Source organism: Chelonia mydas, chromosome 2 (assembly GCF_015237465.2).
Source record: "Chelonia mydas isolate rCheMyd1 chromosome 2, rCheMyd1.pri.v2, whole genome shotgun sequence".
Lineage (NCBI taxonomy): Eukaryota > Metazoa > Chordata > Testudines > Cheloniidae > Chelonia > Chelonia mydas.
In genome coordinates this window covers 261456546-261471873 of record NC_057850.1, presented here as the reverse complement: position 1 = coordinate 261471873, position 15328 = coordinate 261456546, and the positions used below count along the sequence as shown (strand labels likewise).

Here is a 15328-nt window from a genome sequence, read left to right as displayed (position 1 = left end):
AAGGGGGCGCTCAGCAGGGACAAAGCCGCGGGTCCCAGGCTCTCGCTGCTGGCTCCTGAGTTCCTCTCTCCGGCTTGGTCAGGACACGGCTCAGGACCAGGACAAAGGCAGCACAACGCCGGCAGGCTGAGAACCAGGAGAATCAGCCCACCGTGGCGCTGCCCACGCCGCCCTCTCGGCCTGCAGCCAGGCTGCCGTCGCCAGCTGCCCCCCGAAGGGCGTGAGGGCGGAACAGCCCAGCCCCCCGGTACTTCTCCTCGGTCCCAGCACATGCTTGTGGGTCACAGATTCCTGGCTCCACACATCCCCTCCATCTGGCCTGGGTTTCACAGGTCCAGCCAGAGGCAGAGGCTGCCCGGCCCGTGATGGAGAAACTCTCTGTTTTGTTCTGGGTGCAGAGACCCGGCTGCTCAGCTGCATCTGACTCTCCCTGTGGGCTCCTGGCCCAGCGCAGGATGGGGCTGGCCTCATAGCAGCAGGGCTGGGTGCGGTGAGGGCCGGGGAAGGGCACTCGCCCATGCACATGATGGTGGATGGCCTGGCTCGCTGTGTCCGCGGTAGGGGCTCTCCTCGCTGGGCACGCACGGGACTCCCTGCTGCAGGAAGCGGTGCCCGCACTGGGTACAGGTGAAGGGCACTTGCCCAGGTGCAGCCACTGCTGTGGAGTCAGGCACATCCTGGCCCTGCCCACCTTCCTGCACTGGGCGCAGGCCCCACCTGGGGAGCCCAGCCTGCCCCACTAACCCAGAAAGGTGGCACCCATAGGTCTGCAGGACATGACCCCTGCTGGCCATTCCCCAGGGCCAGGAGCTGCCCTCCCTGGGGGACACTCACCCCACACCCCAGCCTCTCGGCCGCTCTCTCTGCTGTCAGCCCCGGGGATCCCAGCGCACGCTCCTGCCCAGAGACAAACTCCCCTGCTGGATCAGAGCCCCCCAGCACTCCTTGCGCAGCGATGAACTGCCGGGGACCCCCAGCCCCCAGCTGGGAGCCCTCAAGGGAATGAGCCCCTCTCCCCCCACCAGCCCATGGGGCATCTGCGCGGAAGCTGGTGGGGCCTGTCGGGCTCAGCGTGCACCCCCTGCTGGGCTGTCACCGATTCCCAGGGGTCTGCACAGCCGCAGGGGGCAGCCAGTCAGCCAAGGGGCCCCCAAGCTGCCTCCAGGCTGGGGCTCTGGGGAGAGGGGGCAGGAGGGCACGGGAGCGTTTCCTGCCACTGCTGGGGTGCCCCCATGCTGGAGAGGGACAGAAGGCTCTGGCCTGGGACTGACCCTGTAGTGGGGGACAGGCCGGGGCTGGGCCAGACCAAGGCTCCCCTGGCCCCACGGTGGTTCAGGGGAGGGGTTTCCTCGGGGCTGGTGCTCCCTGCCGGGCCTTTGCTAGGAGGATGGAGGGGGAAATTGAGCATCATGCCCTGGCTGGAGGTGTCCCCTCCCCCTTGGGATCTCCAATATACGACCCTTCTCTGCCCCCCGTTCCAGCGAACAGGTGAGATTAGCCCAACGCGAACCAGGCCTGTCTCTTATCTCCAGAGCTGGGACCGGGAGCAGCCACTCGCAGAGAAGGGAAATAAAATCTCCAGCCAAACTGGAGACAAGAATCAAGGGGAAAAACTGAAAGGAAATATAACGAATGGAAAATGAATTGACTGAAGAGCTGGGATAGATGAAAACAGAGCCTGACACTGGCAAACGAGAAACCCTCCCACAGGACCCACGGTAACAAACAATTAACAGGCAGCCAGTTCAAAACAACCAAACGAAGTGATTCATCACCCAACACACAGTCAACCTGTGGAACTCACTGCCAGGGGACGCTGAAGGCCAAGATTATGACAGGGTTCAAAAAAGAACTCGATCAATTCCTGGCATGTAGGTCCCTCCGTGGCGATGATCCAGGATGGGCAGGGACACAACCCCACGCTCTGAGTGTCCCCAGACTGTTTGCCAAAAGCTGGGGCTGGAGGACGGAGAACGGCTCACTCCACAGTGCCCTGTCCTGTGCATTGCCTCAAGCCCCTGGCACCGAGCTGTCGGATGGCAGGATCCTGGGCTAACAGGGCCACGGGGCTGCCCCAGTCTGGCCGTTCTGACGACTAACCAGCTGTTGAAGGAATCCAGCTGAAGGGGGCTTAGTGGACAAGTGGGGCCCACTGGGTGAAGAAAGCGGCTCGTGGCCAGAGCGGGCGGAAGAGGGGCAGCCGCGGGAACATCCTCTCTCTGGAGCACGTCAAGCCGAAGGGAAGGGGGGAGCGGGACGTACGGCCGGTGCTATGGCTGGTGACCATGAGGCGGGCCCAGCTGCCAGGGGAGCTCACAGGGGTTGGCAGCACCGGCAGGACAGGCTGGGAACGGGCCCTGTTACCGAGCCGGGGACGATTTGGCGGTTCCTGGATGAAGCTCAAACGGTCCCTTTGCCCTGGTTTGCCTCGGCGGCTCCTCAGCCCAGCCCAGGAGCCCGAGCGGGCAGGCAGGGTCCTGTCCAAAACCGGCCCAAGCCGTGCCCAGCCCCTCACGGGCCAAGAGAGGGGGAGGGTCATTACCGGCGGGGGGGGGATGGCTCCTGCCGGGACGCAGGTCTGGGTGGGCCAGGGAGCTCCGTACCCTGCAGGACGAGACCCCAGAGCAGATGGGCCTGGAGTCTTCGCTGAGCCCAGCAAGGCGGATCCCCAGAGACATGAGGCCCGAGGACTTGGCCCAGGCCCCCAGCCCGTTACTCCACTTGCCTGGGCCCCTGCACAGCCCGAGCTGGGGTGGGGGTGAGGCCCTGGGGTGGGGTGGAGGGGGGTGGTTCTGAGTCACATCCCCATCCCAACCCCCAGAGCCCTGGCATGTTGGGGGCATGGCCAGAGCCCGCGCCAGGCGGGGGTGAGGGGGCAGGAGATGAGATCAGGGGCTGATCGCTAGGGTAATGAAGCGGGTCTGGCTGGTCCCAGCTCCCCATGCCACCCCCCGCACTCCCCAACCCGTCTCAGACAACAGCTGCACTTGGCTTTTATTGGCGACGGGGCACAGCACGAACCTGGGCACCCAGCACCTTGCTGCGGGCCATGGCCCAGGCCCTGCCCGGGGCAGAGCCGGGGAGGGGAGCCAGAGCCAGGGAGCCCCGCCCGGGGAGAGAGGAGGGGCCCGTGGCTGGGCAGGCCCCAGCGCCAGAGGTCGGTGCACAGATCCAGGGTCTCTGCTGGGCTCGTCCCCGCTCAGGGCTGCTCCATGGCCTGTCTGCGGATGAGCTCAGCATACAGCCCGCTCCGGCGTAGCAGCTCCGCATGAGTCCCCGCCTGGGGGAAGACCGGGGGGGGGGTCACAGAGTGGGCCACGCCCAACCTTGGCCCTGCACCCCCTGTGCCCCCCAGAATGCCTCTGTGCCCCTCCCACCAGGGGACTGCCCACCCAGAACACCCCATCTCGTCCCTGCGCCCTCGTACCTCCCCATGCCCCCCCCAAACACTGGTCTCGTCCCCACGCCCTCACACCTCCCCATGGCCCCCCCGACCCAGGGACCGCCCACCCAGAACACCGGTCTCGTCCCCACGCCCTCGTACCTCCCCATGCCCCCCCGACCTGGGGACTGCCCACCCAGAACACCCCGTGCCCCCAGAACACCCATCTCGTCCCCATGCCCTCATACCTCCCCATGGCCCCCCGGATCCGCGGAGCACCCACCCAGAACACCGGTCTCGTCCCCACGCCCTCGAACCTCCCCATGGCCCCCCCGACCCGGTGACCGCCCACCCAGAATACCCCCTGCCCCCAGAACTGGCCCCCTGCCAACCCCACCTGCAGGACTCTGCCCCCCGCCCAGCCTCGTCCCCGCTCACCTCAGCCACGCAGCCCCGGGCCAGCACCACGATGAGGTCGGCGCCCTGGATGGTGCTGAGCCGGTGGGCGATGACCAGCACGGTGCGGCCAGCCATGGCCCGCTCCAGCGCCTCCTGCACCACCTGCTCCGACTCCGCGTCCAGGGCGCTCGTGGCCTCGTCCAGGATCAGCACCGACGGGTTCTTGAGGAGGGCCCGGGCGATGGCCACGCGCTGCTTCTGGCCCCCCGACAGCATCACGCCGCGCTCGCCTGGGGGGACAGGGTCGGGGCTCTGTGGGGCTGTTCTGCCCGTCCCATCCGGCCTGTGAGAGCCCAAGGCAGGGGCCCTCCCCCCAGGGCCCTGGCTGCGCGAGAGCAGGGCTGCCCCGGCTCCACCGACCCCGTGTCAGGAGACCCCGCCGCAGCCGTATTTCCACTCGGAGCGGGTCTGGCAGCTCCAGCCAGCAGCTACTCCCCCCAAGCAGCCACCCCCCACAGATGGCGCCCACTTGGGTGAGTGGGGGGCAGAGGAAGGTGCCAGGGCCCTGCGCTCACCCACGATGGTGCCATAGCCCTGGGGGAAGCTGTGGACGAAGCTGTCAGCGTTGGCCAGCCGGGCCGCGGCGTAGACCTCGGCGTCGGACGCGCTGGGCTTCCCAAAGCGAATGTTCTCCAGGATGGTCGTTCCAAAGAGCGCAGGCTCCTGGGGTGGGGGGAGCCACCACTTCAGTGCTGGGAGCAGCCTGACTCCCGTCTTGCGCTCCACTCGCCCCACTGCCCCAGTCCCTGCTCCCTGCACTCTCCCGCCCCGCTCACCTGGCTGATGAAGCCAATGACCTGCCCCCGTAGCCACGAGGGGTCCAGGGTGCAGAGCTCGCGTCCGTCCAGCGTGATGGCCCCCCCCGTGGGCTCATAGAAACGCTCCAGAAGGGCCGCCACCGTCGACTTCCCTGCGGGGCAAGGGGACGAGGCTGGCAGCCGCATGGCCCACGACATAGCCCGGGCACAGAGCGCCCCACGGCCCTGCCCACAGCCCAGGGAGGGGCAGGGGCCATTTCAGAGCCTGTAGGGGACTGAACTCTGAGCCGAGGTGGGCCCCAGTAGGCTGGGAGCCAGGACGCCTGGGTTCTATCCCGGCTCTGGGAGGGCAAGGGGGCTGGGAGCCAGGACCATTCCCTGTGAGACCTTGGCCTCCCCGCCCCTCTCTGGACTGGCTGCCCTGCGAGACCCCACCTGTGACAGACTTGGGGGGGCGGGAAGGGGGCTTTGGCACTCATGGCCCGGGGGCAGCCGAGGGGTGGGAGGAACCTGGGGACTTCCTGTGGTACCTCCTCCTGACTCGCCCACGATGGCCACTGTCTTGCGAGGGGGCAGGGTGAGGCTGAAGTTCCGTAGCACCGGGCAGCTGGGGCGCGTGGGGTAACTGCGACAGCAAGAAGAGAGGGGTCAGGCTGGGCAGGGCAGACAGGGCGGCCAAGCGCTGGGCAAGTGCGGAGAAGCTGTGCAACTGAGAGTGAGGGGCACCGGCAGGGCTGGGCTGGCAGGGGCTGCGGGTTAGGAGTGAGGGGCACCGGCAGGGCTAGCAGGGGCTGTGGGTCGGGAGTGAGGGGCACTGGCAGGGCTGCGGGGGCAGGGCTGGGCTGGCAGGGGCTGCGGGTCGGGAGTGAGGGGCACCGGCAGGGCTAGCAGGGGCTGTGGGTCAGGAGTGAGGGGCACTGGCAGGGCTGCGGGGGCAGGGCTGGGCTGGCAGGGGCTGCGGGTCGGGAGTGAGGGGCACCGGCAGGGCTGGGAGGGGGCAGGGGCTGCGGGTCAGGAGTGAGGGGGCACCAGCAGGGCTGGGCTAGCAGGGGGCTGTGGGTCAGGAGCGAGGGGCACTGGCAGAGATGGGGGGGGCAGGGCTGGGCTAGCAGGGGCTGCAGGTCGGGAGTGAGGGGCACTTGCAGGGCTGGGGGGGGCAGGGCTGGGCTGGCAGGGGGCTGTGGGTCGGGAGTGAGGGGCACCGGCAGGGCTAGCAGGGGCTGTGGGTTGGGAGCGAGGGGCACTGGCAGAGATGGGGGGGGCAGGGCTGGGCTAGCAGGGGGCTGTGGGTCGGAAGCGAGGGGCACTGGCAGAGATGGGGGGGCAGGGCTGGGCTAGCAGGGGCTGTGGGTCAGGAGTGAGGGGCACTGGCAGGGCTGCGGGGGGCAGGGCTGGGCTAGCAGAGGGCTGTGGGTCGGGAGCGAGGGGCACTGGCAGGGCTGGGGGGGCAGGGCTGGGCTGGCAGGGGCTGCGGGTCGGGAGTGAGGGGCACTGGCAGGGCTGGGGGGGCAGGGCTGGGCTGGCAGGGGGCTGTGGGTCGGGAGCGAGGGGCACTGGCAGGGCTGGGGGGGCAGGGCTGGGCTGGCAGGGGCTGCGGGTCAGGAGTGAGGGGCACTGGCAGGGCTGGGGGGGGCAGGGCTGGGCTGGCAGGGGCTGTGGGTCGGGAGCGAGGGGCACCGGCAGGGCTGAGGGAAGGGTGGTACAGAGTGTGAGGAGAATGACAGGTGCCCAGTGGCGCAGAACAGAGCCCCCCCCCGGCTGCCCTCACCTGAAGCAGACGTCCCGGAAGCAGATGTGGCCGAGCAGGGAGTGGCTGGGGATCTGGTCCCCCCCCGACAGGGACACGGTCGGCTCCAGGGTCATGAACTCAAAGACACGGGCTCCCGCGCTGAGGCCTCGCACGACCTGCGGGGACAGCGATGGGGTGGGACTGCCCGATGCCCCGGTCACCATGTCACTGGGGCAGCCCCAAGCACAGCCCCGTTTGCGTCACCCCTCCATGGCCCCATGTGCTGGAAGGGCCCTGGCCAGTGGGGGCCCGGCCCTTCCCCCTTGCTCAGCTGACAGTCTGGGGCCAGCACAGGGGCGCAGCAGGAACCCCCGTCACCACCATTGTGCCTCAGGGGTCCCTGCCTCAGTTTACAAGGTGCAGCAGCTGGGCCAGAGCAGGGCACACGGATAAAGAACGACCAGGCAGGATCTGGCCAGTCGCACCTCCAACCAGCCAGACAGGCCGGCACTTGCCCCAGTGCCCTCCGCCCAGAAGCCGCTCCGGCCAGAATCCCAGAAGCAGCAGGCAAGCGCTGCGAACCGGCTGCTGGTACGGTCACCCCGGCCCTTGGTAGCCTGTGTCAGGCTGCTAGCCCCACAAGAGCGGGGAGGTGTCAAAGGGGGACCGAGCCAGCCCCTGCCCCACCTACCTGTCCAAACAGGATGGAGATGTTGGCCATGGACCTGCCGAGGCAAGGGGAGAGGCTCTGCTCAGCATGGGGACATAGAATCATGGGACTGGACGGGACCTCAAGAGGTCGCCTAGCCCAGTCCCCTGCACTCACGACAGGACTACGCATTATCCAGACCATCCCTGACAGGTGACTGTCCAACCTGCTCTTAAAAATCCCCAATGATGGAAATTTCACCACTGCCCTGGGCAATTTATTCCAGTGCTCAACCACCCTGACAGGTCAGAGGTTTTTCCTAATCTCCAACCTAAACCGCCCTGGCTGCAATTTAAGCCCACTGCGTCTTGTCCTGTCCTCAGAGGTTAAGAAGAACAATTTTTCCTCCCGCTTTGTAACAACCTTTTATGTACTTGAAAACTGTTCTCATGTCCCCTCCCAGTCTTCTCTGCTCCAGACCAAACAGACCCAGTGTTCTCAATCTTCCTGCACAGGTCATGTTTCCTAGACCTTTCATCCGTTTTGTGGCTCTTTGGACTTTCCACATCTTTCCTGAAATGTGGGGCCCAGAACTGGACACAATACTCCAGCTGAGGCCTAATCAGCGCAGAGTAGAGCGGAAGAATTACTTCTCGTGTCTTGCTTACAACACTCCTGCTCATGCAGCCCAGAAGGATGTTTGTTACCCTGTTGACTCATATTTAGCTTGTGATCCACTATGACCCCAGATCCCTTTCCGCAGGACTCCCTCCTAGGCCGTCATTCCCCATTGTGTATGTGTGCAACTGATTGTTCCTTCCTCAGTGGAGGACTTTGCATTTGTCCTTATTGAATTTCATCCAATTTACTTCAGACCATTTCTCCAGTTTGTCCAGATCCTTTTGAATTTTAACCCTGTCCTGCAAAGCACTTGCAACCCCTCCCAGCTTGGTATCGTCCGCACGCTTGATAAGTGTACTCTCTATGCCGTTATCTGAATCAGTGATGAAGGTATTGAATGGAAACGTATCCAGAACTGATCCCTGCAGGACCCCACTCGTTATGCCCTTCCAGCATGACTGCGACCCACTGATAACGACTCTCATGGTGAGCCCCACCCCGGGGGTGAAATGCACACGGCTGTTGTTCTCTGACCTTTGCACTGTCTGCGAAGCCACCATGAAGGACATGAGGTCTCCAGGCGAGAGCTCCTCCCCAGCCATGAGGGAGCCCCCCACAAAGATGGTGCCCAGCACGATACCTGCAGGGGCAGAGCGCGGCACGGTGACATGAGGGCTTCCAGCCCCGCCACAGGGAGTGGGACACAGGAGAGAGGAGGAGCCCGCAGCCCCCCTCAGACGCACTGGCTGGCACGGTGCCCTCACACCGAGAGGTGCCGAAGTATTTCCCTAACGCCCCGGAATGGCAGCCGCCTCTGGGGTGGCGTGCAGCAGCTGGCGCCTGGCCGGGTGCACGGGGCGGGCTGAGCGGCTGGCACTGCGTGGTGCGGGCACACCCCGGGGGAATTCTCCGCATCCCAGTGAGTCTGTCCCTATGGCCTTGGCATCGTTGCTCAGGGGAGTCAGGGTGAGGTGGAGACAGATCCATTAGGGCTGCCTAGGCTGGCCAGAGGCCCCCACAGAGACTCTCTGGCTGCAGATTAACCTGGAGCCAACGGCTCCTCAGCTCCCTGCAGGGAGCAGAGCCGAGCCCCTAGCCAGAGCAGTGCTGGGGGGGGGGGGGGGTGTGTCGGGTCGGGTCGGGTCACAGCCATGGGGCTCATGGGGGATGGGACGGGAGAGGGGTCACAGGGCCCTACAGTAGCATAGCTGAGGGGAGCCCTGGGGGTAGCCAGTCCAGACTGCGTCTCTGGGCTACTGAGGGCTTGTTCCAGGTGACTGACAAACCTGCTCTGGGGGGAAAAGGCTCCTGGTGCCAGGGCCGATCCTGGCTGGGTGCGATGAGGGTCCCCTAGAGCCCGGCTCAGAGGGACTCGCTGGCAGAGCTCGTGGGGGGAAGGCGGAGGGCTAGAGCCCAGAGGCTCCGTCGGAGGTGGGGGGCTGTGTGACCCACCCTTGTGAACAGACGGGACCTAGGGGGGCTGGTTACAGCATGGGCCAGCCATGCGCCGCCCACTCACCGTTCAGCACCAGGTTGGACAGCCCCTGGAAGACAGCGATGCCCCTGCCCAACTTCTCATTCAGCCGGCTCGACTGATCCACCTCGTGGCAGTACAGGCTGCAAGGCAAGGGGGGGGTTGGCGACCCACACCAGGGGCGGGGCTGGCAGCTGCAGGGCCTTCCTCACAGCACCTCCCCTGCACAGCGCCCCCCAGTGCCTACAGGACCCGGTCAGGGTGTGGGGGTGGCACCTCTCCTGCACAGCGCCCCCAATGCCAGGCTGGGGGGCAGGAAGCGGGCCCAGATGGCAAGGGACAAGGTCCTGGCTTCGGGGTCTGGGCAGCAGGGAGCATGTGCATGTGGGGCTGGCGTGAGTGGGGCAGGGTGGGGACAAAGCCACTGCCTGGTACTTACGCCACCTCTGTGTCCTCCATGGCAAAGGCCCGCACAGTCCGCACGTTTCCCAGCGCCTCATCTGCCACCCCTGTGGCCTTGGCCACCTACAGAGAGACGGTCACAGGCCACCTTGCTCCGCGGGCGCTGCCTGCCCGATGGGGCAGGAGAAGCCATGGCTGGGGCACCTGCCACCTCAACACTCCCTCCGTACCAGGGGCCCACAATCGCACAGCCACCGTTTGTGTCTGGCAGGAGTGCGGGGGTGTTACTGGCTCCTGGGCCTGGCGGGGGGGGGAGACGTTGCATTCCATAATGTTTTATGGAAATATGCTTATGAGTGGGAATATAATATAACTGGAATATGCTTCATGCAAAAGGTCTCTTGTAAGGCATCACTGCAAAGGTTATTACCTACTGAGTGTGGTCATCCTATTTGTATGTATTCAGGGGGCTGGACTAGGTGACCTCCTGAGGACTCTTCCAACCCTGCTAGTCTCTGGTTCTAGTATCTGAAGCTAGGCATATCAAGTATAACTCTGAGGTCCTACTGTAATCATGCAAAGTCTGGGCCCCTGCAGGTTTAGAATCTTGATGGCTCCCATTGACTAGGACAATTGATTGTAGATGGTTTATTTACCTGCAAGCCTTCCTGTGTACGGGTGGGCCAGCCCCTGGGTAATGAAGAATGATACTGGAATCCATCTTAAATCTGGTACTTTTCCATTTAGAAGGAGGGGTGGGGACCCAGAGAGACAAAAGATTCCCGCCATGTGACAAAGGTATAAAAGGGCGTGGAACAGCACAAGGAGGGTCCCAGTCATGTGAAAACCCCTGCTTCCCACCAGAGATGCCTGCTGGAACTAACAAGGACTGTACCGGGGAAAGAACTGGGCCCAGACTAGGAAGGAGTCGAGTCTGTGAAAGAAGCTTATTGGAACATCTCTAAGGGTGAGATTTACCTGTACTCAGTTTCTTAATGTATTAGGCTTAGACTTCCATGTGTTGGTTTATTTTGATTGGTAAATTACTTTGTTTTGTCTGTTATTACTTGAAACCACTTAAATCCTACTTTTTACTCTTAATAAAATCACTGTTGTTTATTGGTAAACCCAGAGTAAGTGATTAATACTGGGGGGAGCAAACAGCTGCGCATATCTCTCTATCTGTGTTATAGAGGGCAGACAGTTTATGAGTTTACCCTGTACAAGCTTTATGCAGAGTAAAACAGATTCATTTGGGGTTTGGATCCCATTGGGAGCTGGGTGTCTGGGTGCTGGAGACAGGGAACCTGCTGAGTGGTTTCCAGTTAACGCCTGCAGCTTTGGGGGTGTGGCCCTGACCTGGGTCTGTGTTTGCAGCAGGCTGGCATGTCTGGCTCAACAAGGCAGGGTTCTGGAGTCCCAGGCTGGCAGGGAAACCGCGCTCAGAGGTAATCTCAGCACATCAAGTGACAGTCCCAAGGGGATCCCTGTGACCCAACCCGTCACAGGGGGTGTTACCTGCTCTTGGGCCTGGCGGGAGAGGCTGCGCAGGACAGAGCCGATCAGGGCACCGGCGCCCACCAAGCTGGGCATCACCACCAGGAGCAGCCCGGTCAGCTTGGGCGAGAGCAGGTAGAGGGAGGCGAAGCAGCCCACGGTTTGCGTGACACTGCGCAGGCCCTGGAGGCAGAGACCCAGTCAGCGTGATCCCGCGGGGCCCCCAGGCCTTCCCCAGCAGTGCCAGGAGAGGCCAAAGGCGGGGCACTCAGCACCCGGGGTGGGGGCTGCTGGCTGGGAGAGGACGGGGCTGCCCAGGGGGGGACATCCGGGGCTGCTCCCATTGGCCTCACCTGGGAGATGACGAGTTTGAAGGAGGATTTGAACTCCTGGATGTCGGTTGTGAGCCGATTCACCAGCTGCCCCGTCCGGTTGGCATCAAAGAACGCCATGTCCTGTCTGGGGGACGGGACGGGACAGGGGCTGGGGGGGAGGGGCCTGCAGGAGCTGCTGTCTTCAGCTCCCCCCACTCCCCCAGCCAACCGCCCTCTGTTCCCTCAACCAACGCCCCCGCAACCCCAGCCCCCCCACCAACCCCCCGCTCCCCAACCAACCCCCGTTCCTCAGCCAGCCCCCCCAACCACCCCCCACCTCCTTCCTCCCAACCAACCCGTCATTCCCCTACCCCTTGCTCCCCAAACATGCCCCCCCACTGCAGCCATTGCCCCCCCCCCCCCATTCCTGCCCTTTCCCCTACGGTCATCAATCCACCCTCCTTCCCATGCATCTCCCCAAGTGGGTGGATTTACCGCAGCAGGGATGCGAAGAGGGCCTTGCGCATGCTGCCGGCCACCCGTTCCCCGACCCGCGCCAGCATCACGATGTAGCTGAAGGTCAGCAGCCCCTGGAGATGGAGGAATGGCCACAGCAGTCAGCCCGAGGCCCGCCAGCCCAGTGCCCTGCCCAAGAGCACCTATGAGAGCCCCACCGCCGCAGATCTGGGGTGACTGGCCCCTCCTGGAGCCTCATCCCAACCCCAGGAGGCAGGGACCAGCAGTGGCTTTCACATCCTGCCACAGAGGTGGTGCCAGGAATTAAAACATCCCTGGATGTAGCACCCTGTGCAGGACTAGTGCAGAGCCCTGCTGCGGGGCTGGGATCCCGCGGGCCCCGCTGCCATACGAGCGGGATTAAACAACAGTCCCACACAGGGCTCTACCTGGACATCTTGGTACCCACATAAAACATCCTCTTTGAATCTTCCTCAGTCCCTGGCCTCAGCAACCTCCTGTGGCAGAGAGTTCCACAGTCCAGCCACACATTGCGGGACAGCATTTCCTCAGATCAGTTTGGAACGTCCCACCACTGAATTTCATGGACTGGCCCCTCGTCCTTGTGTTACGAGTCAGGAAGCCCAGCCAGGCCCGATCTCACTGATCTAGGCCAGGCGTTATTTTATAGACGTCTCACACGGCCTCTCGTGCGTCTGCTCTCTGCGGTAACAACCCCAGTCGTTCCAGTCTCTCCTTGTAACAGAGCCTTTCCAGGTCCGGGGTCATCTCTGTGGCCCTTGTCTGAACGCCCTGGAGCTCTGCAATAGCCTGTCTGGGACAGAGCGCCCGTGCTGCAGACAGGATCCGGAGGAGGTGGTGCCATTGGTTTAAAAAAAGGCATTTGAATATTCTCGGTTTTTCACCTCCCCAGTCCTTAAGCATCCCAACATCACCTCAGCTTTTTTGACCACAGCTGTGCATTGAGCAGAGATCTCCACTGAGCTGTCGGCAGGGACGCCCAGATCCCTTTCCTGGGCTGACACCGTTAATGGCGAGCCCTGTCAGGTGGACAAGTAGTTCGTATTTTCCCCTCCAATGCGGATTACTTAGTATGTATCAGCAGTGACCTTCGCTGGCTGTCATGCAGCCCTTTCACCCAGCTGGGCTTGGGATCTCTGAGTTCCTCACCGCCCTCTCTGGCCCTGACTCCCCTAAATAACTTCTCAGCTGCAAATGCTGCTACTTCCCTGCTCACCCTCCTTTCCAGACCCCTGATAAATTCATTAAGCACAGGACCTAGCCTGGCGCCTTCAGGCTCCGCTGTTAACCTTGTGTCCTTTAGTCCTGCTCTCGCTTTCTATGCCCTGCCAGCCTTTGATCCACGACAATACTGTCTCTCTCAGCCAGGATGACTTCGCTTCTTTAGCCACCTCTTGTGCGGGACCTTGGAAAAGGCCTTTGGAACGTCTAAATTACGTCAGCTCATTCAGTAGATGAGTGAGAAGTGATTTTCCTTGGCAAAAATCACGCTGGTTAGACCCTGTGAAACCCTGATCTTCCAGGTCTTTTAATAGACTATTGTTAACGATCATTTCAACCAGCCTGCCAGGTACAGATGTACGGCTGACTGATCTAATTCCCCGGATCACCCCAGGGCCTTCCTTAGATCTGGGTACAGCATTTGGCCCCCTCGGGTCGCCTGGGACAGCGGCTGCATCTCTCTGTTAGAGAGGACCGGGGCGGGGGGTGTTCAGAGCCCAACAGCTCACAGCCCGCCCTGCCCCGCCAGCCCCCCCGGCTCACCTGCAGGCCGTAGAGCAGCAGAAGGCGGAGGGCAGGCCGGCGCGCCTCCCGCAGGTAGGTCCCAACACGCTGCTGGCTGCAGCGTGCCACCACGTTCACCAGCTCCCCCAGGAGCATGGGGATCCGGATGTTGAGCAGGGCCACGCCCAAGGCAAACTGCAGAGAGAGATCAGAGCCCAGCGTTGACCCCTGGGGCCCACGGGCTGGGCCAGGCCGGTGGGGGCATCACCCCCGGGGCCACGTGGCTCAGACTGAGACGTGGGGGGTACGGGCCCGGGAGCCCCCAGACTGGCCAAGGCTGGAGCCTGTTGGTCCGGCAGGGGGCTGGGCTCCTCCTCCAGGCCCCCCCACGTTCCCTGGGGGGCGCGCCGGGAGGTTCTTACCACGACGGCTGCCGACAGGGCCAGCAGCTGCGGGCGAAGGAACTTCCAGAACTCGGCCCAGGCGAAGTCGGGCTCTGGCTTGGGGGAGGCGGGGGCCGGGCCGGGGCTCCCAGCCTCCTGGCAACGAGCTCCTCTGCGGGCGAGGCCGGCCCCCAGGCCCAGCAAGGCTGGCCCCGCCAGGAGCGCGGTGGCCCGGCCCAGCGAGAAGGGGCAGTGGGGCAGGGCTGGGGACGGCGCGGCCAGGCGGCCGGGGGCTCGGAGGAGGCCGGAGACTCTGGCATGACTGGCCACGTACCTGAAAGGAGAAGGGGGGGTGAGGCGCCCTGGGCGGTGCCCGCTCCGCCCTGCTCCCCAGGCCTGGCTCCCCCCTGCTCCCCCTCCGCCTCGCGCCCGGCTCCCCCCTCCTCCGCCTCGCGCCCGGCTCCCCCCTCTGCCCCCGGCTCCCCCCTCCTCCGCCTCGCGCCCGGCTCCCCCCTCCTCCGCCTCGCGCCCGGCTCCCCCCTCTGCCCCCAGCTCCATCTCCCCCGCCCCGGGGCCCGGCTCCCCCCTGTCCCCCCCCCGGGGGCCCGGCTCCCCGCTCCGCCCCCGGGGGCCCGGCTCCCCGCTCCCCCCCCGGGGGCCCCGCTCCCCCCTGCTCCCCGGCTCCCCCCGGCTCCCCCCCCCGGGGCCCGGCTGCCCCCGGCTCCCCCCCCCGGGGCCCAGCTCCCCCCTCTGCCCCCGGCTCCCCACCCCCGGGGCCCGGCTCCCCCCTCTGCCCCCGGCTCCCCCCTTCTTCGCCCCGCGCCCGGTTCCCCCCTCTGCCCCCGGGCCCGGCTCCCCCCTGCTCCCCCCCCGGGGCCCAGCTCCCCCCTCTGCCCCCCCGGGGCCCGGCTCCCCCCTCTGCCCCCGGCTCCATCTCCCCCCCCCGGGGCCCGGCTCCCCCCGCTCCCCCCTCGGGCCCGGTGCGTGGCGGGGAGCGTTTCACACCCGCGCGCCGTGGGGGCTCCAGGGGCCACGTGCACCGGGGGGGGGGGCAGCGGGCTCCGGGCTGGGACCGGGAACCCAGGCGTCCGGGTGACGCGCTACCTGGCCCAGCAGCCCCCGCGCCCCGCCCGGAGCAGCAGCAGCAGCATCGCGGCAGCGGCGGCCCGGCCGGCCCACAATGCACCGCGCACGGCCTGCGGGGGCGGGTCGTCGCCGCCGAGAGCTTCCGGGCCAGCGCCCCGCCCCCCGGCCTGACCCCGCCCCTCCCCGGCCTGACCCCGCCCCCAAGCCAGAGCCCCGCCCCCGGCCTGACCCCGCCCCTCCCTGACCCCAACCCCAAGCCAGAGCCCCGCCCCCCGGCCTGACCCCGCCCCTCCCCGGCCTGACCCCGCCCCCAAGCCAGAGCCCCGCCCCCCCGCCCTGACCCCGCCCCTC

The 15328-nt window shown here is 65.1% G+C and overlaps 1 protein-coding gene across 4 annotated transcripts; it reads right to left on the bottom strand.

The window, feature by feature from the left end:
• Nucleotides 1-2970: 2970 nt before the first annotated feature.
• ABCB8 (ATP binding cassette subfamily B member 8) lies at nt 2971-15118 on the bottom strand. 4 transcript variants are annotated; one of them, XM_037891472.2, is made up of 16 exons: nt 14996-15118; nt 13931-14225; nt 13548-13703; nt 11781-11875; nt 11325-11430; nt 10993-11154; nt 9512-9597; nt 9118-9215; nt 8133-8238; nt 7020-7053; nt 6368-6504; nt 5130-5224; nt 4618-4751; nt 4357-4504; nt 3821-4071; nt 2971-3280 (listed from the first exon to the last, which is right to left on the bottom strand). In XM_037891472.2, the coding sequence occupies exons 1-16, from the start codon at nt 15040-15042 to the stop codon at nt 3200-3202; spliced, it is 2031 nt and encodes a 676-aa protein (XP_037747400.1). In that variant the 5' UTR covers nt 15043-15118; the 3' UTR covers nt 2971-3199. The 4 variants fall into 4 exon arrangements, with proteins under 4 accessions (XP_037747400.1, XP_043397793.1, XP_037747402.1 ...); XM_043541858.1 differs by lacking the exon at nt 14996-15118 and adding an exon at nt 14897-14968; XM_037891474.2 differs by lacking the exons at nt 13548-13703; nt 13931-14225; nt 14996-15118 and adding an exon at nt 12211-12566.
• Nucleotides 15119-15328: the final 210 nt, after the last annotated feature.

Bases quoted from the DNA above. Each gene is read 5' to 3' on its own strand.
- ABCB8 (XM_037891472.2), bottom strand. From the start codon at position 15,042: ATGCTGCTGCTGCTGCTCCGGGCGGGGCGCGGGGGCTGCTGGGCCAG. The intron at 13,704-13,930 runs GTAAGAACCTCC...CTCTCTCTGCAG, and splicing joins CCCTGTCGGCAGCCGTCGTG to TTTGCCTTGGGCGTGGCCCT. The intron at 11,876-13,547 runs GTGAGCCGGGGG...CTCCATCTCCAG, and splicing joins TGCTGCTCTACGGCCTGCAG to GGGCTGCTGACCTTCAGCTA.